General features: G+C 41.2%; 1 protein-coding gene and 1 pseudogene across 2 annotated transcripts in view; one reads left to right on the top strand and one right to left on the bottom strand.

The window, feature by feature from the left end:
• IPP (intracisternal A particle-promoted polypeptide) overlaps positions 1–23925 on the bottom strand; it is a 365210-nt gene that overhangs the window by 14449 nt on the left and 326836 nt on the right. For both annotated transcript variants that reach the window (XM_060205966.1, XM_007538465.3), the window contains 3 exons: positions 8136–8291; positions 6019–6186; positions 4230–4367 (listed from right to left, as the gene is read on the bottom strand). In XM_060205966.1, coding sequence (XP_060061949.1) covers positions 4230–4367; positions 6019–6186; positions 8136–8291 — 462 coding nt within the window. The remainder of the gene's footprint in view (positions 1–4229; positions 4368–6018; positions 6187–8135; positions 8292–23925) is intronic.
• On the top strand, positions 21399–22869 carry LOC132542528 (non-histone chromosomal protein HMG-17-like; annotated as a pseudogene).

Here is a 23925-nt window from a genome sequence, read left to right as displayed (position 1 = left end):
TTCTACCTTCTGCAACCCTCAATGACCCTGGGTCCATGCTCCCAGAGGGATAGAGAATGGGAAAGCTATCGGGGGAGGGGGTGGGATATGGAGATTGGGTGGTGGGAATTGTGTGGAGTTGTACCCCTCCTACCCTATGGTTTTGTTAATTAATCCTTTCTTAAAAAAAAAAAAAAAAAAAAAATCTCAAGTGGTCCAGGAGGTAGCACAGTGGATAAAGTATTGGATTTGCGACCATGAGATTTCAACCCCTGGCAGCACATGTAGCAGAGTGATTTCCGGTTCTTCCTCTCTCTCTGCCTATCTTCATCATGAATAAATAAATTATTTTATTTTTTATTGTCTTTATATATTTATTGGATAGAGATAGCCAGAAATTGAGAAGGAAGGGATGACAGAGAGGGAAGGAGACAGAAAGATACCTGCAGCACTGCTTCACCACTTGTGAAGCTATCCCCCTGTAGGTGGGGACCAGGAGCTCAAACCTGGGTCCTTGCACACTGTTTTGTGTGCTCTCAACCAGGTGCGCCACCACCCAGCCCCCATAAATAAATAAATTATTTTTTAAAAAAAGCAACAGTTGAAAAAAGTAAATAAATAAAATATTAGAAGAACTTTTTTTAAAAAAAGGAAAAATTACCCCATTGCATTCTGGGAGGTGGTGCAATGAATAGAGCATAGGATTTGCATGTATGAGAGCCTGAGGTTGTTAGATTATTATATACAGGGGTACCACATATACTATAGTGATGCTCTGGTTCTCTTTCCCTCTCTTCCAAAGACAAATAAATAAATAAATAAATCTTTTGGGGGTCAGACGGTGGCACACCCAGTTAAGCACACATACCACCATGAGCAAGGACCCACTCCCTACCTGCAGGGGGAAGCTTCACAAAGAAGAGAAGCAAGTCTGCAGGTATCTATCTTCCTCTCTCTCTTGCTTTTGAATTTTCTTTCTTTCTTTTTCTTTCTTTCTCTTTTGGATTTTTTTTCTTTTTTCTTTATTTCCTTTTGTTGCCCTTGTTGTTTTATTGTTATAGTTATTATTGGTGTTGTCATCATTGTTGGATAGAACAGAGAGAAATGGAGAGAGATGGGGAAGACAGAGAGGGGGAGAGAAAGACAGACACCTGCAGACCTGCTTCACCACTTGTGAAGCGACTCCCCTGCAGGTGGGGAGCCGGGGGCTCAAACCGGGATCCTTGTGCCGGTCCCTGCGCTTAGCATCACCTGCGCTTAACCTGCTGCACTGCCGCCAGACTCCTTTTATTTATTTTTTAATGAGAAAGATGGGAGGAGAGAGAGAAGGAACCAGACATCACTCTGGTACATGTGCTGCCAGGGACTGAACTCAGGACCTCATGCTTGAGAGCCCAGTGCTTTATCCACTGTACCACCTCCCGGACCACCCTCTCTCCTCTCCCTATCTCCCTCCCCTTTCTGAATTTCTCTCTGTCCTGCCAAAAAAAAATTAAAAATTGAAAAACAATCTTTCCCTTTTGTTGCCCTTGTTGTTTATCGTCGTCGTTATTATTGTTGTCGTTGTTGGATAAGACAGAGAGAAATCGAGAAAGGAGGGGAAGACAAAGAGGGCGGAGAGAAAGATAGACACCTGCAGACCTGCTTTACCGCCTGTGAAGCAACCCCCCTGCAGGTGGGAGTCAGGGTCTCAAACAGGGATGCTTATGTGGGCCCTTGGCGCAATGTGCATTTAACCTATTGTGCCTGGCTCCCAGAAAAAATAATTTTTAAGGAAAGACTCAGAGCTGGGGAGCAGCGTATTCACAGTGCCAGCACTGAGCCCCAGCAATAACCCTGGTGGCAATTAAAATAACAATAAATAGGGAGTCGGGTGGTGGCGCAGTGGGTTAAGCGCATGTGGCGCAAAGCGCAGGGACCGGCGTAAGGATCCCGGTTCGAGCCCCCGGCTCCCCACCTGCAGGGGAGTCGCTTCACGGGCGGTGAAGCAGGTCTGCAGGTGTCTATCTTTCTCTCCCCCTCTCTCTCTGTCTTCCCCTCCTCTCTCCATTTCTCTCTGTCCTATCCAACAACAAAGCAACGTCAACAATGGCAATAATAACCGCAACGAGGCTGCAACAACTAGGGCAAGAAAAAGGGGGAAAAATGGCCTCCAGGAGCAGTGGATTCATGGTGCAGGCACCGAGCCCAGCAATAACCCTAGAGGAAAATAAATAAATAAAAATAAATAATGACAACAATAAATATTTTTTGTTTGTTTATTTGCCTCCAGGGTTATTTTCCCCAAGGAAAATAATTTTGAGAATAAGATTTTTTTTGTTTGTTTTTTTGCTTTGCTTTTGTTACCGGGGTTATCACTGGGGCTTGGTACCTGCACAATTTTTTCTCTTTAATTTATTTATTGATGAGAAAGATAGTTAGGTGCACACACTTAAGTGCATACTAGTACTACAGTGTGCAAGGACCCAGGTTCTTTTTTGTTTTTAATATTTATTTATTTATTCCCTTTTGTTGCCCTTGCTGTTGTTATTGATGTCGTTGTTGGATAGGACAGAGAGAAATGGAGAGATGAGGGGAAGACAGAGAGGGAAAAGAAAAACAGACACCTGCAATCCTGCTTCACCGCTTGTGAAGAGATTTCCCTGCAGATGGGAAGCCAGACACTCCAACTGGGATCCTTACTCAGGTCCTTGCACTTTGTGCCACCTTGCTTAACTCACTGTGCTACCACCCGGCTCCCAAAGACCCAGGTTCTAAGCCTCTTTCCTCACCTGCAGGGAGAAAGCTTTACCAATGGTGAGGCAGGGCTGCAGGTGTCTCTGTCTCTTTCCTCTCGCCCTTCACTCTCCATTTCTCTGTCTCTATCCAGTAATAAACAAACAAATAAATAAATAAAATTTCTCCATTTACTGCACATTCCCCCCCCCCCCTTTACTTTTCATCTGATAGAAGAGAGAGAAATCGAGAGGAGAGGGGAGGGGAAGATAGAGGCAGAGAAAGACAGACACCTGCAGACACTTGTCACATGACCCCCCTGCAGGTGGGGAGCCTATGTTTACTGAACCTGGTAAGCCACCGCCTGGCACCCTCTGCAAAACATTCTAACTTCCCACCTAGGTCCTCCTCCACTATCCTGCACCAGATCTGAAAACCCCCACTGCCCCTTTATTTAAATTTCTTTTTATTTGATAGGACGGACAAATATTGAGAGGGGCAGGGAGATAGGACACCTGAAGTTCTGCTTCAGCACTCATGGAGCTGATTGCCTGTAGGTGATGACTAGGGCTTGAACCCAGGTCTTCATGCATGGCAACATGACAACATGTGCACTTAACTGAGTGCCCTACAGTTAGCCATGAAAGGAAACATTTATAAAACTGAAAAGATGTGGTCTGGGAGGTGTCGCAGTGGTAAAGCTTTGGACTCTCAAGCATGAGGTCCTGAGTTCAATTGCTGGCAGCACATGTGCCAGAGTGATGTCTGGTTCTTTCTGTCTCCTCCTATCTTTCTCATTAATGAATAAAATTTTTAAAAAATTGAAAAGATACAAGTTCTTTTTTTCTTTCTCTCTTTTTAACTTTTATTCAGAGAAGGGGAGATAGAGAGTGAGAGAAAGATAGACCCTGCAGATCTAATTCAATGCTTGGTAGTATGTGTGCTTAACCACGTATGCCACTGCCTTGCCCCCAAGATACAAGTGTCTTATTGGAGGGAAGAAATATTTCTAAAGTAATTAGAATATGGTAACTGGGGAAATAGTTCAGCAGGTAGAAGCAGAGGCTCTTGGTTCTATCCTAAGTGCTGCATGTACCAGAATGATGTTGTTTTTTTTTTTTAACATTTATTTATCTATTTATTTCCCTTTTGTTGCCATGGTTGTTTTATTGTTGTAGCTATTATTGTTGTTATTGATGTCGTCATTGTTGGATAGGACAGAGAGAAATGGAGAGGAGGGGGAGAGAATGACACCTGTAGACCTGCTTCACCACCTATGAAGTGACTCCCCTGCAGGTGGGGATCCGGGGCTGGAACAGGGATTCTCACGCCAGTCCTTGTGCTTTGTGCCATGTGCCCTTAATCCGCTGCGCTACCGCCCGACTCCCACCAGAATGATGTTCTGACTTCTCACTTTCTCTCTACCATATGAAATTCTCTATCTCATATGAAATAAGAGGCATTTGAAAAGAGAGAAAATATGAAAAATGACTTAAATAATATTAGATATTCTTAAATTGAAGAGCACTAATTACCCAAGGCATAGATAGCCCCATAACACACACACACTCCTAAGCCACAGCGAGGATAATTCATTGAAGCCACAGTCGTCCACTGTTTAGTAACTGGATCATAGCATTCAGTATAGTCAAAAATCATTGAATCCTTTTCACCTAAGTTAATAAAAAGAAACAGAAAAGGTTTAGTAAAGATGGCAGAAAAAAAGCCACAATGCAATATTCAGCAACATTCCTTGTTAAAAATTCAACCATTATATCTGATTTTATATGATTCATTTGTCTAACATGTATTATTTTGAATTAATACCACTGTCATTTATTAAAATGTATGTAAAGGGCTCAGGAGATATCATAACAGTTATGCAAAAGACTTTCAACCTGAGGTTCTGAGGTTGCAGGTCCAATCCCCAGCATCACCATAAATCAGAGTTGAGCAGTGGCACTCTCTCTCTCTTTTTTACCAGAGCACTGTTCAGTGATGGCTTATGTTGGTGCAGGGGATTGAGCCTGGGACTTTGGAGCCTCAGGCATGAGAGTCTGTTTGCATAACCATTATGCTATCTACCCTCTGCCCCCTCTCTCTGTATCTTTCTCACTAAAATAAATAAAATTAAAAAAATAAAAATAAAGTGTATATAACAAGCAAAGACATAATTTTCCTATTACTATTGCTAATTACATCACACAAAAAATCCATGACATTTTAAGGATATAATGTTCTTTTTTTTTTTAATAATGTTCATTTTTAACATTCCTGTAGCTTGTATTTTTTTCATTTATTAGTTTGGATAGTCAAGCTTGGTACAATTTCAGCCTGTCTCTTTCCTTTCTTCTCCTTCCTTTCCTCTTTTCTTTCTTGCTGTCTTTTTCTTTCCAGTTATTTATTTATTTATTTACTTGCTAGAGAGAGAAAGAAATTGAGAGGGAAGGGTAAGATAGAGAAGGAGAGAGAGAAAGACCTTAGACCACCACCGTAAGAAAGAGAGACACCGGGAGTCGGGTAGAACCTGAAATGGAATTGGCGTATCGCACCAAAGTAAAAGACTCTGGGGTGGGTGGGTGGGGAGAATACAGGTCCAAGAAGGATTCAGAAGACCTAGTGGGGGTTGTATTGTTATATGGGAAACTAGGGGATGTTATGCATGTACAAACTATTGTACTTACTGTTGAATGTGAAATATTAATTCCCCAATAAAAAAAAAAAAAAGAAAAAAATGGGAATGCTATCAGGGGAGAGGATGGGATATAGAGATCTGGTGGTAGGAACTGTGTGGAGTTGTACCCCTCCTAGCGTACGGTTTTGTTAATGTCTCCTTTTTAAAAGAAAGAAAGAAAGAAAGACATTAACAACACTGCTTCACCACTTGCAAAGCTTTCACCCTATAGGTGGGGACTAGGGATTTGAACCTGGCTCCTCGTGCATTGTCATATGTGCACAAGTGAGCCACCACCCATCTTTCTCTGTTTTTCCTTCCTTCTCTCCCTTCTTCCCTCCCTCTTTCTTTCTCTTGTCTCTAGAGCTTCACCATTTGGGGTCAACTTTTTCAGAAAGAATCAGAGACAGAGAGGAAGGAAACCACAGCACCAAAGCTTCTTCCAGTGCAGTGGGGGCCAGGTTAGAAACCTTCTGGTCTGAAATGTTTAATATCTCAAATTTCCTTTTCTGGTTTCATTCATTTATTCAAGAAATATTTACTGCACACAACTATATCTATGGGACCTAGTAATAAATATAAGGTATATAAAAGTGTAACCAAATTACAGCTAGAGACTAGTAAGTGAAATAAAACATGTTCATTATTACCTCCAATAGCATAGACCATCCCTCCAAGAACTGCTACTCCTAGTCCACATCGAGCTTGGTGAAGCGAAGATACAGTAGTCCAGTACTGGCTAAAGGTATCAAAGCGTTCCACACAGCTGAGGGCTCTGCTGTCACTCCAACGACCTCCCTGCAATCGTGTATATCCACCTGAACGAAGGCAGGAAAGAAAATATACAACAAATCCTTTACTGCTAAATATGGAAACAGTTATAATAAGAAAAATCTAGCCCTTTATACCTAGACATCCATTGTAATACCTTAATAGCAAGAAATAAAATATGTTAGGACCTGCCACACATAAATCTTTAATTCTTGAATGTGCCAGCTCCTGAAAGGTTATGGCTTGGATTCAATAAGGCTAACCAATTTTTTTAAAAATATTTATTTATTTCCTTTTGTTGCCCTTGTTTTATTGTTGTAGTTATAATTTATGTCATTGTTGTTGGATACATTGTTGGATAGGACAGAGAGAAATGGAGCGAGGAGGGGAAGGGGGTTTAAGACACCTGCAGACCTGCCTCACCGCTTGTGAATCGACTCTCCTGCAGGTGAAACCAGTTCCTTTCACTTTGCACCATGTGTGCTTAACCTGCTGTGCTGCCGCACGACTCCTGAGGCTAACCAATTCTTACCCTCTGGTTCTGGCTGTGACAGAATGTTAGATAACGCATAAACCTAGAAGTTGGTTATCTGCCTGGTTAAGAAGTTTCATTATGGGAGTTGGGCAGTAGCGCAGCGGACTAAATGCAGGTGGTGCAAAGCGCAAGGACTGGCGTAAGGATTCCAGTTCGAGCCCCAGGCTCCCCACCTGCAGGAGAGTTGCTTCACAAGTGGTGAAGCAGGTCTACAAGTGTATCTCTTTCTCTCCCCCTGTCTTCCCCTCCTCTCTCCATTTCTCTCTGTCCTATCCAACAACAATGACATCAACAATAATTACAACAATTAAACAAACAAACAAAAAAAAAACAAGGACAACAAAAGGGAATAAATATTTTTTTAAAAGTTTCATTATGGGGGCCTGGCACAAAACCTAAGGACCAGCACAAGATCCCAGTCTGAGCCCCAGCTCCCCACCTGCAGGGGGTCACTTCACAAGTGGTGAAGCGGGTCTGCAGGTGTCTATCTTTCTCTCCCCCCTCTGTCTTCCCCTCCTCTCTCCATTTCTCTCTGTCCTATCCAACAACAACGACAGCAAGAACAACAGTGATAAACAACAAAGGTAACAGGGGAGTCGGGCGGTAGTGCAGTGGGTTAAGAGCGTGGTGCATCCCGTGAGTACCCATTCATTGGGGAAACTGACGATCCTTCCTAGCCGACTGAATCCACATGGATCCCAGTCACTTTCAAAGCCAGCAACAAGCAGCTCCTGATAGCTTTCAACCTGACGCTGTTGACTGGCTATGGAAGAAGGGCAAACGCTAGAAGAAGTGCAGGTGGCGCAAAGCACAAGGACTGGCCTAAGGATCCTGGTTCGAGCCCCCAGCTCCCCACCTGCAGGGGAGTTGCTTCATAGGTGGTGAAGCAGGTCTGTAGGTATCTTTCTCTCCCCTCTCTGTCTCTCCCCCCCCCCATTTCTCTCTGTCCTTTCCAACAACGACTACAATAAAACAAGGGCAACAAAAGGGAATAAATAAATAATATATATATCAAGGGTAACAAAAGGGAAAAAATAGCCTCCAGGCCCCAGCGATAATCTTGGAGGGAAAAAAAAAAGAAGTTTCATTATGGCTACTACTAGTCTCCTTTTCAATTAAAAACAGTATCTTGAGCAAATAAGTAGCTATTTATTTTTAAATGTGTCCACCTTAATACATAAATACTACTTATAAATCTGTAGCCTGTATGTTAAATTAAATAGGCCTATTTGACATAACTGCATATTCTGGTGTTTAGTAATAACAACAAAATATTAAATAAGGACAATTTCAAGCAGGAGAGAAAGCATAATGGTTATTCAAAGAGATTCTCATCCCTGAGGCTCCAAAGTTCCAGGTTCAATCCCCCACACCACCATAAGCCAGAGTGGGGAAATGCTGTTAAAAAATAATAATTAAAATAATTAAGACAATTTTTATTGCTTTTCTAAAGAATCTTACCTACTGCATACAGGTACTTTCTTGCTTTCTTCCGAGGTCGAACTTTAGATGTCTGCAGAAAACTACAAAATTTGTTTTCTTTGGAAGATTTGCGCACCTCACAGTACTCTTTCAAAAGTGTTTGCAATGCAACACGAAGATTAAAATCAGACACACCTAAGGGAATTTTTTTTTAAAAAAGTGTGTTAACAGCTTCTAAGTAGTATCAGCAAGACAAGTTTCCATAAAGATAAAGCACACTATAAAAATAATAATTCATCACCAAATAACTGTGTTTGTTCCCTACAGCACCAAATAATTTCTCATGGATACTAAATATATATATTTCCCTCAGTTCAAGCCCCCGGCTCCCCACCTGCAGGGGAGCTGCTTCACAAGTAGTGAAGAGGGTCTGAAGGTGTCTATCTTTCTCTCCCCCTCTGTCTTCCCCTCCTCTCTCCATTTCTCTCTGTCCTATCTAATAACAATGACATCAACAACAATAACTACAACAATAAAACAAGGGCAACAAAAGGGAATAAATCAATAAATAAATATTAAAATTATATATATATGTATGTATATATATATATATCCCTTAAATCAAAGATTGTTTTTCAGAGTTCAGGAGATAGTTCAGTGGGTAGAGAATACACCTTACCTATGCTTGAGGCCTATGGTTTGATCTCCACATGGAAGCACTGTGGGCAGCACTAAAGGGAACTCCTTGGATGATGAGCTGTGAATAGTGTTTCTCCCTCTCTCCTAGCTCTCTCTCTTCAAGCATATGTAATTTTAAAAAATGGGCCAAGGAGGGTTCTTGGTGGTATCAAGTATAAGCAAGGTATTTAGTTTGTTCCCTGGTATCACATATCAAAAAAAGAGATTGAAGCCAGGTAGTGGTGCACCTGGTAAAGTACACATTGCTATGCATAAGGACCCGGGTTTAAGCCCTCAGTCCTTATTTGCATTAGGGAAGCTTCAAAAGCAGTGAAGTAGTGCTGCAGGTGCCTCTCTTTATCTTTCCCATTCTATCTCTCCCTTTCCTCTCAATCCAAAATATAAAAAATAAATAAATAAAATGAAAAATAAGAGAATGGCCACCAGGAGCAGTGGATACATTGTGTGGGTACCAAGCCCCAGCAATAACCCTGGTGGCAATTAAAAAAAAAAAAAAAAAAGGGAGATTGGGAGTTGGGTGCTAGCGCAGCGGGTTAAGCGCAGGTGGCACAAAGTGCAAGGACGAGAGTAAGGATCCTGGTTGGAGCCCCTGGCTCCCCACCTGCAGGGGAGTCGATTCACAGGCAGTGAAGCAGGTCTGCAGGTGTCTCTCTTTCTGTCCCTCTGTCTTCCCCTCCTCTCTCCATTTCTCTCTGTCCTATCCAACAATGACGACATCAACAACAACCACAATAAAACAACAAGGGCAACGAAAGGGAATAAATATTTTTTTTAAAAAAGGAGATCGTTTTAAAAAAATATGCTCCATAATACCCAGCTTGAAAGCTCATGTTAGGGGGTCGGGCGGCGGCGCAGTGGGTTAAGCGCATGTGGCACAAAGCGCAGGGACCGGAGTAAGGACCCCGGTTCGAGCCCCCGGCTCCCCACCTGCAGGGGAGTCGCTTCACAGGCGGTGAAGCAGGTCTGCAGGTGTCTATCTTTCTCTCCCCTTCTCTGTCTTCCCCTCCTCTCTCCATTTCTCTCTGTCCTATTCAACAACGAATTGCGTCAACAAGGGCAATAATAATAACCACAACGAAGCTACAACAAGGGCAACAAAAGGGGGAAAAAAAAAAAAGGCCTCCAGGAGCGGTGGATTCATGGTGCAGGCACCGAGCCCAGCAATAACCCTGGAGGAGGAAAAAAAAAAAAAAGAAAAGAAAAAAAAGAAAGCTCATGTTAGAGAATTTCTAAAGATGTTAATGTGAAACAGGATAATTGACTAAAAGGAAAATGCAAAGAGCCCAATTATTTTGTGCTTACAATATATCAAAAATATATACATATGTTGGGGGTGTTGGGAAAGCCATAATATATATATATATATGAACTCTGCTCAGCTCTGGCTTGTGATGGTGCAGGGGATTGAAGCTGGGACTATGGAGCCTCAGGCATGAGAGTCTCTTTGCATAACCACTATGCTATCTACCCCTGTGATACATTTTTTTTGTTTGAAATACTTTATTCATATGTGTATATTACATTAAAAACTGAATTCTCACCCCATAGCAAGCATCAGCCAAAATGAAAAATTATAAACATAGAGATAAACTTCATGAACTCTGAAATTTAAAGTGCTTTATTTAATCAAGCTTAAGGGACTTCCATAGGACTTGACCTAACTACTTTAATTCTTTTATTTTTAGGTCTTAGATTTCCCTATTGTAATGATAAAAACACACTGAGTGTCGACTCTATGTTATGTCCTCAGGACCTGGGAATTCAGAAGATGAAGATAAGGCCTTTGTCTTCAGTGCACACTTTGTATTATGCTATTTATCCAATCCTTTAGGCCCAAAAGCAAGTTTCTATTTATTCATTTACTATTTGCTATTGCACAGGAGGCAATTTAATAAATTAAATTAACTAAGATAATAACTCAGAATTACATTTCCAGTTACCTGGCAATTTCCCGATGGAGTTTCTACTTAAATTTAAATCACCCAATGTTCAATACTGAAATTCAGTTTGGAAGCTGTGAGGCTAATCTTTAATCTAGTAACGCAAGTTCACTAGTTAGTAAAATCTAGTTTTTATTAACACAAGTTAACAAAGAAAAAAAGTTTTAACAATGCTCTTTAAATCACCACAATTGAACAGTAATCTTTAGTCTTTGATTTAACTAAGTATTGAAGACAACTTTAAATATCCCCATTATAAATGTTCTTCTATGTCTTTCTGAAAGCTTTCATTTTCAGATTTTTTCCTCTCCTCAAAACTGCCATCTTTCTAATTATATATATTATATATATACATATATATATACATATACACACATATATATCTATGTGACTGCAAATTTCCAGTTCTGCACTCCTAAACGCAACTTGATTTTCCCCCGTGATGTGATACATTTTTCTATGCAAAAATAAATCATGACTTTTCCAATAACCCAATATAATTATTATAAACTTAAAATTATGGGTAAAGCAAGAAATAAAATATTCTAATTGAATGATGTCTATCTTCTAAAAAAACTTTAAATATGAATGGGTAGAATGTCCCTACTTGAGAATTCTTAGCTGAGAAGGTGAATTAGGGATGAAAGTCAATTCAGGTCTCACTTGACAAACTGCCCAATCTGGCTCCTCTGAAAGGAAATTTTTCTAATTTGCAAAATGTTACTCTGCAGGGGCCAGGTAGTGGCATAGTCAGTTGAGCACATATGTCACAATGCTCAAGGACCTGGATTTAAGCCCCCAATCCCCACCTGCAGGGGAACACTTTACAAGTGATGAAGCAGGGCTGCAGGTGTCTCTCTGTCTCTCTCCCTCTCTCTCTATCCATCCCTCCCCTCTTGATATCTGGCTATCTCTATCAAATAAATAAAGGTAATAAAAATTAAAATTAAAAAAAGAATTATTTTAAAAAATGTTACTCTGGAAGCTAGTAAGGGACTGTCTCCAAATCTTATCTCTATATACAGAAGCAATATTGATGGACGGCCACCAAAATATTCAGAATTCTCAATAAAAATTTGGAGAAAGGTAGAATGAGCAGGTAAGTAGAAGAACTGAGAAGTCAAAGAACAGAATCATCTGAAGAAAAATCTTTTGTATGGGGCTGGGTGGTGGCATATCCAGTTGAGTGCACATGCTACAATGTGCAAGGACAGGGGTTTAAGTCCGTACCTGTAGGGAGAAAGCTTCCCAAGTGCTGCAGGTGTTTCTCTATTTCTCCCCCTACTCCTGTCTTGACTTCCCTCTCTCTTTATCCAAATAAATAAATAAATAAATATTTTTTAAAAACTCTTTTGTAGGATTATCAATTAAAGGTGAGAAGATCCACCAGAGTTTGCCACCTAACTGAGTACAGTTCTAGCTGAATTCCACATTAGCACTAGCCATCCATGGCTGGGTTAAGTCGTACATGATAGAAGATCAGAAACAGGATCGAGAGAGAGAGAGAGAGAACAGATTTTGGATTCCCAAGCAAAGTTTTCAACCTTAGTAAACTCTATTCTACTACCATCCTTATGTCAGGCCAGAAAGAAATGGTGAGAACACAGAATATAGTTCTCAAATTTCTGATGAAACAAACTAGTTACAGTGGGTAGAAAAAAATGACAAGGTTAACTAGTTCTTTTTTTTTTAATATTTATTTCCTTTAATAGTTATTTCCTATTTTACCCTTGTTGTTTTATTGTTGTTGTTATTGATGTCGTTGTTGTTGGACAGGACAGAGAGAAGTGGAGAAGAGAGGAGGGGAAGACAGAGTGAAGGAGAGAAAAACACTTGCAGACCTGCTTCACCATTTGTGAAGCGACTCCCTTGCAGGTGGGGAGGTGGGGCAGTGTTGAACCAGGATCTTTTCACTGGTCCTTGCTCTTCCCTTCACGTGCGCTTAACCCGCTGCGCTACCCCCAGACTCCCAAGGTTAACTAGCTCTATATTACTAGAGCAAACAAGTTTGAACATAATTGCCTCTGTATTTGCTTTTTAAGATTTTATTTATTTGTTAATGAGAAAGATAGGAGGAGAGAGAGAACCAGACATCACTCTGGCACATGTACTGCTGGGATTGAACTCAGGACCTGATGCTTGAGAGTCCAATGCTTTATCCACTATGCCATCTCCCTGAACACAGAATTGCCTGTTAAGCCTGAGCAATACACTAAGAAACAGAAATACTACTATTAAAGTATATCTTGAGAAAAGAAGTGAAAGAGATGGCAACGTTAAATCTGAAGGAAAACAACCACTGTAGAAACAGATTCCCTATAAATGTTTCTCAAGATAGAACTACTTAAGAATATATCAGGGAGTCGGGCAGTATCGTAGCGGGTTAAACGCTAAGCGCAAGGACCAGCGTAAGGATCCCGGTTCAAGGTCCTGGCTCCCCACCTGTTGGGGATTCGCTTCACAGACAGTGAAACAGGTCAGCAAGTGTCTTTCTCTCCCCCTCTCTGTCTTCCTCTCCTCTCTCCATTTCTCTCTGTCTTATGTAACAACGACAACATCAATAAGAACAATATTAACTACAACAACAATAAAACAAGGGGGACAAAAGGGAAAATAAATAAATAAATACTTAAAAATTTTAAAAAAGAATATATCAATAGGGGCCAAGTGGCCACACCTGGTTAAGCACACACATTACAGTGAGCATGGACCCAGGTTCAATCTCCTGGTCCCCACCTGGTGGGAAAGCTTCATGAGTGGTGCAGCAGAGCTGCAGGTGTCTCTCTGTCTCTCCCTATCTCCCCCTTCCTTCTCAATGTCTGTCTCTACCCAATAATAAATAAACAATAAAAAATTTAAAAATATACAAAAAGGAATATATCAATAGTTCCAAATTGCCAGGGAAATGGTTGAGTGGGTAGAGCACAATATTTGCATGCCATGAAGCCTTAGGTTTGATTCCCCAATAGTGTACACGCCATAGCAGTTTTCCAGCTTTTCTCCTGTGAATGTGCATACTACATTGTAAATAAACATTTAAAAAAATATATAGACCCACCACTAAAAGTAAAAAGTCAGAAGGAGAAAGGCAAATACAAATACTGATGATCTCTTTTTAATAAATTTTTTGTATTTATTTATTTTCCCTTTTGTTGCCCTTGTTTTTTTATTGTTGTTGTAATTACTGCTGTTGTTATCGTTGTTAGAAAAGACAGAGAGAAATGGAAAGAGGAGGGGAAGACAAAGAGGGGGAGAGAAAGACACCTGCTGACCTGCTTCACCACCTGTGAAGCGACTCCGCTGCAGGTGGGAAGCCAGGGGCTCAAACAGGGACTCTTTCGCTGGTCCTTGCGCTTTGCGCCTCCTGAACTTAACCACCCGACTCGCACTTTTATGGTAGCACTCACATTACAATGTATAAGAACCCAGATTCAAGCCCCCTCTCACCACCTGTAATGGGGAAGTGTCAGGAGCAGGGAGGTATCTCTCTCCCTTACTCTCTATCTTAAAAAAAAAGGGGGGGTGTTGGGCGGTAGCATAACGGATTAAGCACACATGGCGCCAGGCTCCAAGGACCGGCGTAAGGATCCCAGTTCGACCCCCCCACCCCCCCCACCTGCAGGGGAGTCGCTTCACAGACAGTGAAGTAGGTCTGCAGGTGTCTTTCTCTCCCCCTCTCTGTCTTCCCCTCCTCTCTCCATTTCTCTCTGTGCTATCCAACAACAGTGAGAGTAACAACAACAACAATAATAACGATAACAAGGGCAACAAAAGGGAAAAAATAGCCACCAGTAACAGTGGATTCATAGTGCAGGCACTGATTCCCAGCAATAACCCTGGAGGCAAAAAAAAAAAAAAAAAAAAAAGTAACCTGGAGGTGGCACAGTGGATAAAACATTGGATTCTAAAGCATGAGGTTACAAGTTTGAGTCGTAGGTCAAATGTACCAGAGTAATGCTCTGGCTTTTTCTCTCCTCAACATAAATCTATTTTTTTAATTATTTAATTATTTATTTAATTTTTTATCAGAGCACTGCTCATATCTGGTGTATGGTGGTGCAGGAGTTGAACCTGGAACTTTGTAGTCTCAGGCATGAGAGTATATTTGCATAACCATTATGCTGTCTACCCCTGCCCCATAAATATATATTATTATCATTATCTTTATTTATTTGATAGAGACAGTCAGAAATCAAGAAGGAAGAGGAAGATAGGGAGAAAGACAGAGATACTTGCAGCCCTGCTTCACCGCTTGTCAAGCGACGCCGCCCCCTGCAGGTGGGGAGACAGGGGCTTGAACCATGACCTTGCACCAGTCCTTATGCTTCCTGCCATGTGCACTACTGCCCATCTCCCTCCCCATAAATATTTTATTTTTTTAATTATTTATTTTCCCTTTTGTTGCCCTTGTTGTTTTATTGTTGTAGTTATTATTGTTGTTGCTGTTGTTGATGTCGTCGTTGTTGGATAGGACAGAAAGAAATGGAGAGAGGAGGGGAAGACGGGGAGAGAAAGAGAGACACCTGCAATAATTACCTATCATTTTCTTAACCCTAAGACAGCAGGAACCTCCCATTTCCTCTACAGAGCCTATATTTCCCCCAGTCCTGGAAACTCTAGGGTGGGGCTCACTTTCCTGCATGCTTCTCTCAATTCATATGTAATGATATTGCACCCGATGATTACAACCTAATCAACACAACGAGTACCACCTCAGCATGCTTCACTTCAGACTGTGTCCAGAGAAGTCAGGTGCGGAATGTCAACCCTTCAGCCTCATTACTCAGGTGAGACCTTTCCTTTCATAGTATTCTCTAATTCCATTCCAGGTGGTTCACTTTCTAGCAAAGTCCCAAAACCTAGATATAGACCAGCTCCCATGAGATAGGGCATATGTTCACATGTATCCATAAATTAGGGCAAAATATATACCCAAAAGCAAAAGTGCACAATAGTCTACAGTGAGTCAGTATGAAGTTCATAATGAAAATAGTGTCTACTTAGACTTAGATACTCTCCTCACCTATTTCCTATTATACTTCCCTCACTCACTTTCAAGCTATCCTTATTAAAGCAAGGACTGCAAAAGCTGAGTAAGGGCAAGAAACTGGCATACTTTAATGATGACTCTTTAGCACTATCAGGCCACCCCATCAGCTGGGGCCCTATTTGGGGAGTCCTGAGATTCCCAAACAGACATGATGGGCCTAGACCTCAAATAAATTCCTCTCTGGGAGTCCGGTGGTAGCGCAGCGGGTTAAGCGCACATGGCGCAAAGTGCAAGGACCTGCATAAGGATCTTGGTTCAAGCCCCGGCTCCCCACCTGCAGGGGAATCCCTTCACAGCGGTGAAGCAGGTCTGTAGGTGTCTATCTCTCTCTCCCCCTCTCTGTCTTCCCCTCCTCTCTCCATTTCTCTCTGTCCTATCCAACAACAATAAAACAAATAGCAAGGACAACAAAAAGGAATAAATAAATATTTAAAAATAAATAAATAAAATAAATCCCTCTCTCCATTGTTACCAGTCATCTCTATCAGAAACAACACAATAGATCCCTTTGTGGGCCCCCCATAGGACCTTGCCCTCAACTTGGATCAATAGCAGTAGAGAATGTTCCGTCCACCAAAGGGAGGATGGACAACATACTCTGTGCTACACCTGAGGAAGATGGGTTGATATTGGGGCAGCTTGGAATGACTCATGACCGCAGAATGTGAGCTCAGATCTACAGGGATGTAGAGGTCACATAGGCTCTTAAGCTGAATATGGGCCCCTGACCAAATCAAATCAATGGGGTTTACAGTCAACAATATTTATACCCCTTTCCTATATTAGGGAGCTACTCTTTTCCCTGATCCAGTTTTCTGTTCCTTTTCCAACCATGACATCATCTCCCCAGACAATAACTTGGAGCACCTGCATATCAGATTTCAGACTCAGGGGAAGAAAAAAAAAAAGTATAGCCACAGGCTCTTTGAAATATAACTAAAATATGCCTACTAGCTATCTACAAAATGGAGGACCCCCCAACTCTTCATCTGCACTATTCCAGCCTTTAGGTTCATAATTATTCAACAATTTGTTTGGCTTTGTATGTTAACTCTTTTGTCAACCACCAGGTTCCAGATGCTAGCATGATGCCGACCAGACTTCCCTGGACAGACAACCCCACCAATGTGCCTTGGAGCTCCACTTCCCTGGAGCTCCACTTCCCCAGAGCTCCAACCTACTAGGGAAAGAGAGAGGCAGGCTAGGAGTATGGATCGACCGACTAGTCCAATGCCCATGTTCAGCAGGGAAGCACTTACAGAAGCCAGACCTTCCACCTCCCACAATGACCTTGCGTCCATACTCCCAGAGGGTTAAAGAATAGGAAAGCTATCAGGAGAGAGGATGGGATATGGAGATCTGGTGGTGGGAATTGTGTGGAGTTGTACCCCTCTTATCCTATGGTTTTGTCAATGTTTCATATATATATTTATGCCCTTTTGTTGCCCTTGTTGTTTTATTGTTGTATTTACTATTGTTGTTATTGATGTCATTGTTGGCTAGGACAGAGAGAAATGGAGAGAAGAGGGGAAGACAGAGATGGGGAGAGAAAGACAGATACCTGCAGACCTGCTTCACCGCTTGTGAAGCGACTCCCCTGCAGGTGGGGAGCCGGGGACTCGAACTGGGATCCTTATGCTGGTCCTTGCGCTTTGCGCCACGTGCGCTTAACCTGCTGCGCTACCACCCGACTCCCCAATGTTTCCTTTTTTTATAAATTAAAAAAAAAAAGAGGGAGTTAGGTGGTAGCTCAGGGATTAAGCGCACATTGCGCAAAGCACAAGGACCAGCGTAAGGATCCTGGTTCGAGCCCTGGCTCCCCACTTGCAGGGGAGTTGCTTCACAAGTGGTGAAGCAGGTCTGCAGGTGTCTATCTTTCTCTCCCCGTCTGTTTTCCCCTCCTTTCTCCATTTCTCTCTGTCCTACCCAACTACAACGACATCAATAGCAACAATAATAACTACAACAATAAAACAAGGGCAACAAAAGGGAAAATAAATAAATATTAAAAAAAAAATAAACTGGGGGTCGGGTGGTGGCGCAGTGGGTTAAGCGCATGTGGCGCAAAGCGCAGGGACCGGAGTAAGGACCCCGGTTCGAGCCCCCGGCTCCCCACCCGCAGGGGAGTCGCTTCACAGGCGGTGAAGCAGGTCTGCAGGTGTCTATCTTTCTCTCCCCTTCTCTGTCTTCCCCTCCTCTCTCCATTTCTCTCTGTCCTATCCAACAACGAATTGCGTCAACAAGGGCAATAATAATAGCCACAACAAAGCTACAACAAGGGCAACAAAAGGGGGAAAAAAATGGCCTCCAGGAGCGGTGGATTCATGGTGCAGGCACCGAGCCCAGCAATAACCCTGGAGGAGGAAAAAATAATAATAATAAAATAAATAAATGGAATTGCCTGTCAAATTGGAATATGTCTAGGTCTACATTACCTCATGGAATAGCTTGCATTATCTTAAAATAAAATAAATAAAAGATTTCAAATAAAAAAAAAGAGAGACACCTGCAAACCTGCTTCACTGCTTGTTAAACAACTTCCCTGCAGGTGGGGAGCCACGGCTTGAACCGGATCCTTCCACCAGTCCTTGAGCTTTCACGCCATGTGCTCTTAACCCACTGCACTACCCCCCGACCCCCAGCCATAAATACTTTTAACAGAATAATAATTTTTAAAAAAAGATTGCTAGGACAGAGTAATTATGAAGGCATTGTGTTCCAGCATTAACCATGATGGCCAAAAACAAGCAAACAAAGAAACAAACAAAAAACTGTACATCTATATAAAATAAACTGATTTGGGTTCACTCAGTGGTAGAGTACAAACATGAGGCTCAGTATTCAATCCATGATACCACATAAAAATAAGAATACTTGGGTAGTCCACATCCTAACAAAGTCCCAAAACCTAGATATAGACCAGGTCCCATAAGATAGGGCATATGTTCACATATATCCACAAATTAGGGCAAAATATATACCTGAAAACAAAAGTGCACAATGTCTGCAGTGAGTCAGTATATGCAGCAAGCAAGCAGAAAGATCTAAATGACACCATATAGTTCTTAATGAAATAGTGTCTACTTAGACTTAGATACCTTCTTCACCTACTTCCTATTACACTTCCCTCAGTCACTCCAAAGTTAAACCTTATCAAAGTAAGGACTGCAAAAGCTGAGTAAGGGCAAGAGACTGGCATACTTTAATGATGACTCTTTAGCACTATTAGGCCACCCCATCAGCTGGGGCCCTATTCAGGGAGTCCTGAGATTCCCACACAGATATGATGGGCCTAGATCTCAAATAAATCCCTCTCTCTATTATTACCAGTCATCTCTATCAGGAACAAAAAAATAGACCCCTTTGTGGGCCCCCATAGGACCTTGCCCTACACATGGATCAACAACAGTAGAGAATGTTTCATCCTCCAAAGGGAGGCTGGACAACTACTCTATCTTCAACCTGAGGAAGATGGGTCCTGAAATTGGGGAAACTTGGAACGTTCCTACTCATGACCACCGAATGTGAGCTCAGACCTACAGGGATGCAGAGGTTACATAGGCTCCTAAGCTGAATATGGGCCTCAGACCACATCAGATTGATGGGGTTTACAGTCAACAATACTTATACTCCTTTACCATATTAGGGAGCTACTCTCTTCCCTGATCCAGCTTTCTGATCTTTTTTCCAGCCATGACATCATTTCCTCAGATGGATCTGCCTGCATATCAGATGTCAGGCTCAGGAAAAAAAAAAAAAGTATAGTCATGGGCCCTTTGGAATATAACTAAAATAGGCCTACTAACTATCTACAAAACAGAGACCCCAAATCTTCACCTGCAATAGTCTAGCCTTTAGGTTCATGATTAGTCAACAATTTGTTTGGCTTTATATGTTAACTCTTCTTTCAGCCAGGTTCTAGGTGCTACCATGATGCCAACCGGACTTCTCTGGGCAGATGACCCCACCAGTGTCCTGGAGCCCTGCTTCCCCATAGCCCCGCCTCACTAGGGAAAGAGAGAGACAGGTTGGGAGTATGGATCCCTGCCAAAGCCCATGTTCAGCAGGGAAGCAATTACAGAAGCCAGACCTTCCACCCTCTGCACCCCATAATGTCCCTTGGTCCATACTCCCAGAAGGTTAAAGAATAGGAAAGCTATCAGGAGAGGATGGGATACGGAATTCTGGTGGTGGGAATTATGTGGAGTTGTACCCCTCTTATCCTATGATTTTTTTTCAGTGTTTCCTTTTTTTAAATAAAAATTTAAAAAAATATGAATACACCATACTCCCAGATGGTTAAAGAATAAGAACGCTATCAGGGGAGGGGACGGGATATGGAATTCTGGTGGTGGGAATTGTGTGCAGTTGTACCCCTCCTATCCGATGGTTTTGTCAGTGTTTTCTTTTTATAAATAAAAATTTAAAAAATAGAAATAAAAAAGGAGAAAATATGAAAACAGAGCAAAAGACAAAACATTTAATTTTAATTTATATTTTTATTTATTGGTACTGAGAATGAACCAGGGTCTCACACCTATGCAATACCAATGAACAATCTCCTCAGCCCAATTTTCTATTCTTTATTATTTAGAGAAAGGAGAAAAGATACTACAAAAGAGAAAAGACACCACAGCATGACTCCACCCCCTATGGAGCTACCCATGGTGTACCTATATGTCAGAGTTTGAACCAAGGGTTGCTTATACAGCAGAGAACATGCTCTGCTCAATAAGCTCTATCTTAGCCCCAAGACAAAATGCTTTGACACTATAAGATGACAAATATGAAAAACAGTGGTCCAGAAGGTGGTGCAGTGGATAAGGCATTGAGCTTTCAAACATGAGGTCCCAAGTTCAATCCCCAGCAGCACATGTATGAGTGATGTCTGGGTCTTTCTCTCTTTCCTATCATTTCTCATGAATAAATAAATAAAATATTAAAAACAAAAATAATATAAAAGACATAGTTTTGTGGTCTGTAAAATAATGCAGTGTTAAAGCATTGGACTCTCTCTCAATCATGAGATCCTGAGTTCAATCCATAGAAGCATATGTACCAGAGTGATATATGGTTCTTCCTCAGAAATAAACAATTAGGCGGGGGAGACAGCATAATGGTTATGCAAACAGACTCTCATGCCTGAGGCTCCTAAGTCCCAGGTTCAATCCCCCGTACCACCATAAGCCTGAGCTGAGCAGTGCTCTGGCGTTTCTCTCTCTCTCTGCATCTCTCTCAAAAATAAAATTAATAAAAAAAATAATAATAATTAAAAAAAAAAAGAAATAAACAATTAAAAAACAAACAAGCAAACAAAAACAAAGTTTAAAAAAAGGATGAAGTCTAGCAAATGAAACATTAAAAGTATTTGGAAAAATTAATCTAAAATGAAGGCCAAAAAAAAAAAAACACCTTTAAAAGGAAAAGGTACTACTATGGTATAGTCTAAGGAAAAGCAACAAACTTTAACACAAATCAAGAGTAATAAAAGAGAATTCTTTAGATATTAAAGCAGAGGAAGCAAGTGATTATAAAAGCATTTTATGAAATTTGAGAGGGGGGTTAGAAGATTGCTCATCTCATAGGGCATGCCCCTTACCATGCATGAGGTCCTGGGTTTGAGCCCCAGCACAAGGGATCACCATGGATGGCACCGTGGGAGCTCCAAGGATGGTGGAGCAGTGCTGTGGTGTCTCTCCTCTCTCTCTCTGCTACTCCTTCTCTCTAAACAAAAAAAAAAACTTAACCAAAATTTGATAGGGGTAGGAAAGAATATTTATATACCTTTTAAAAATTAATCTAAATTGCTATTAATTTAAAAGTAACAGGGAAAATAAAAGCTTCAAATATGAAAATAAAAATAATTCAGGAAATATAGTAATCATAAGTCTTTCTTGGGGGAAAGAAAATGCTTGGTAGTACAATGCATATAGTCAAATAATTAATGAATAGGAACAGTGTGAAGAAGAGGCAAGGACCATCCCAGACTGACTACAGGGGATGTGGTGGCACGTCTCCATGCTCAGCGCCCATCTTCCACCACTGTTACCACCATGCCCAAGAGGAAGGCCAAAGGGGATGCTAAAGGAGATAAAGCCAAGGTGAAGGAAGAACCATAGAGAAGATCTGCAAGGTTATCTGCTAAACCTGCACACCAAAGTCAGAGCCCAAGCCTAAAAAGGCACCTGAAAAAAGAGAGAGAAGGTACCCAAAGGGAAAGAAGGATGAGAATAACCCTGCAGAAAATGGAGATGTCAAAACAGGCCAGGCACAAAGAGCTGAAGGTGCTGGAGATGCCAAATGAAATGTGTGCATTTTTGATAACTTTGTACTTCTGGTGACTATACAATTTGAAATACTGTTTTTATCAAGTTTTATGAAAATGCAGAATTTTGTTTTACTTTTTTTTTTTTTAAGCAATGTTGTTACCACACAGAACACTTCATTGTTTTTTTTGGGGAAGGGCATATGTCACTAAGAGTGCCTCCAAAGCTAGATTTTCACAGGGGAAAAACACCTTTCTCTTCTAGTTTTGTACTACGTGTGCTTACCCAGTTTGCTACCATCTGGTCCTTTCCCTTCTAGTTTTGAGAGATTTCCTCTGGTTTTCAGAAGGAGGAATTTCTTGATGTTGACACACATTAACCACCTTAGCCCAAATGCCTTATGGTGTGAAGAAACTAAAATTTATGTACTCTTCTCCCTCTCTCCCTTCAGCATAGACTTAACTCCCTTTAGCTCAGAGACCTGTTGAGTTCAGACTCAAAAAATTGGTTACCAATATGTCAAACAATCTGGACTTTACAGTGTCACCATTGAGATGGCATCCCTCAAAAGGGATTGTGATTTTTTTTTTTTTAGATTGTGGATCTTCAGATTGAATAATTCTACCATTTTCATTTAATTTTCTGAAAGTCAAGGTTGGCTTGTCAAAAGTTGATAAACAATATGCTAAATGTGAAATGTAAACCCTAACTCTAAACTTTCCTTGTTCAAAGCATCAGATGAAGATTTCTTCAGATTTTATAGTGGTTTTCTGATTTTGATATTCCACTGAAGAAGGGAGTTAGAAAGTTTTTTTATACTGTTAACAGTTGTCTGCGTAGGTCCTGCCTAAAATAATATGACTATTTATGAAAAATATCTTTAATAAAGCTGGTTACTAAAAAAAATAATGAATGAATCAAAGACAGAAAATTCAGGAATAAAAATACTATGAAATGGGCCTGGTGGTGGCCCACCTGGTTAGGCAAACATGTAGCAATGTTCAAGGAGCCAGGTTCAAGCCCCTGGTCCCCACCAGCAAGGGGAAAGCTTTGCAAGTGGTGAAGCAGTGCTGCAGGTATCTGTCTCTCTCCCTCTCTATCACCCCCTTCCCTCTTGATTTCTGGCTATCTCTATCCAATAAATAAATAAAGATAAAAAATACTTTGAAAAATTGCTAGAGAGGATCTATTCTACTTAAATATAAAGGAAAAAAGAACGGATTCCCTCTCTTTCTCTCTGCCTAGGTGAGCCTTCCAACATGTGAGTAAAGGCTGAGTGGCTTTCTCTCCCTCCTTCTCCCTCCCTGCTTTCCCTTTCTGCGAAACATGTGAATGTTCTCAATAAATTTTAAAATTCTTGAAAAAAAAGAAAAAGAAAAAAGAATGGAGTGAGGGAAATAAAGATTGAAGAAAATCTAAAGGCTCTAAGGGAGTAGTTAAAAAAAAAAAAAGAATGACTATGATTTCACTTTTTTTTTTTTTTTTTTTGCCTCCAGGATTATTGCTGGGGCTCGGTGCCAACACTACAAATCCACTGCGCTCCTGGAGGCCATTTTTTTCTTTTTGTGCTCTTGTTGTTTATCGTTGTTGTTACTGCTGTCGTTGTTGTTGGATAGGACAGAGAAAAATCGAGAGAGGCAGGGAAGACAGACACCTGCAGACCTGCTTCACTGCTTGTGAAGTGACCCCCTGCAGGTGGGGAACCAGTGGCTTGAGCCTGGTTCCTTGCACTGATCCCTGGGCTTTATGCCACATGTGCTTAACCCACTGCACTACCACCCTGCCCCGATTTCACCTTTTAATGATTTCCACCTTTTGTCCTTGATTTTATAAAAACCTTTAGAATGAATACTTATTGGTATAAAAAAGAAACC

The sequence above is a fragment of the Erinaceus europaeus genome, chromosome 13 (assembly GCF_950295315.1).
Source record: "Erinaceus europaeus chromosome 13, mEriEur2.1, whole genome shotgun sequence".
NCBI classification, from domain to species: Eukaryota; Metazoa; Chordata; class Mammalia; order Eulipotyphla; family Erinaceidae; genus Erinaceus; species Erinaceus europaeus.
Note: the sequence above shows the minus strand (reverse complement) of the source record. Positions and strands in the feature narration are given on the sequence as shown.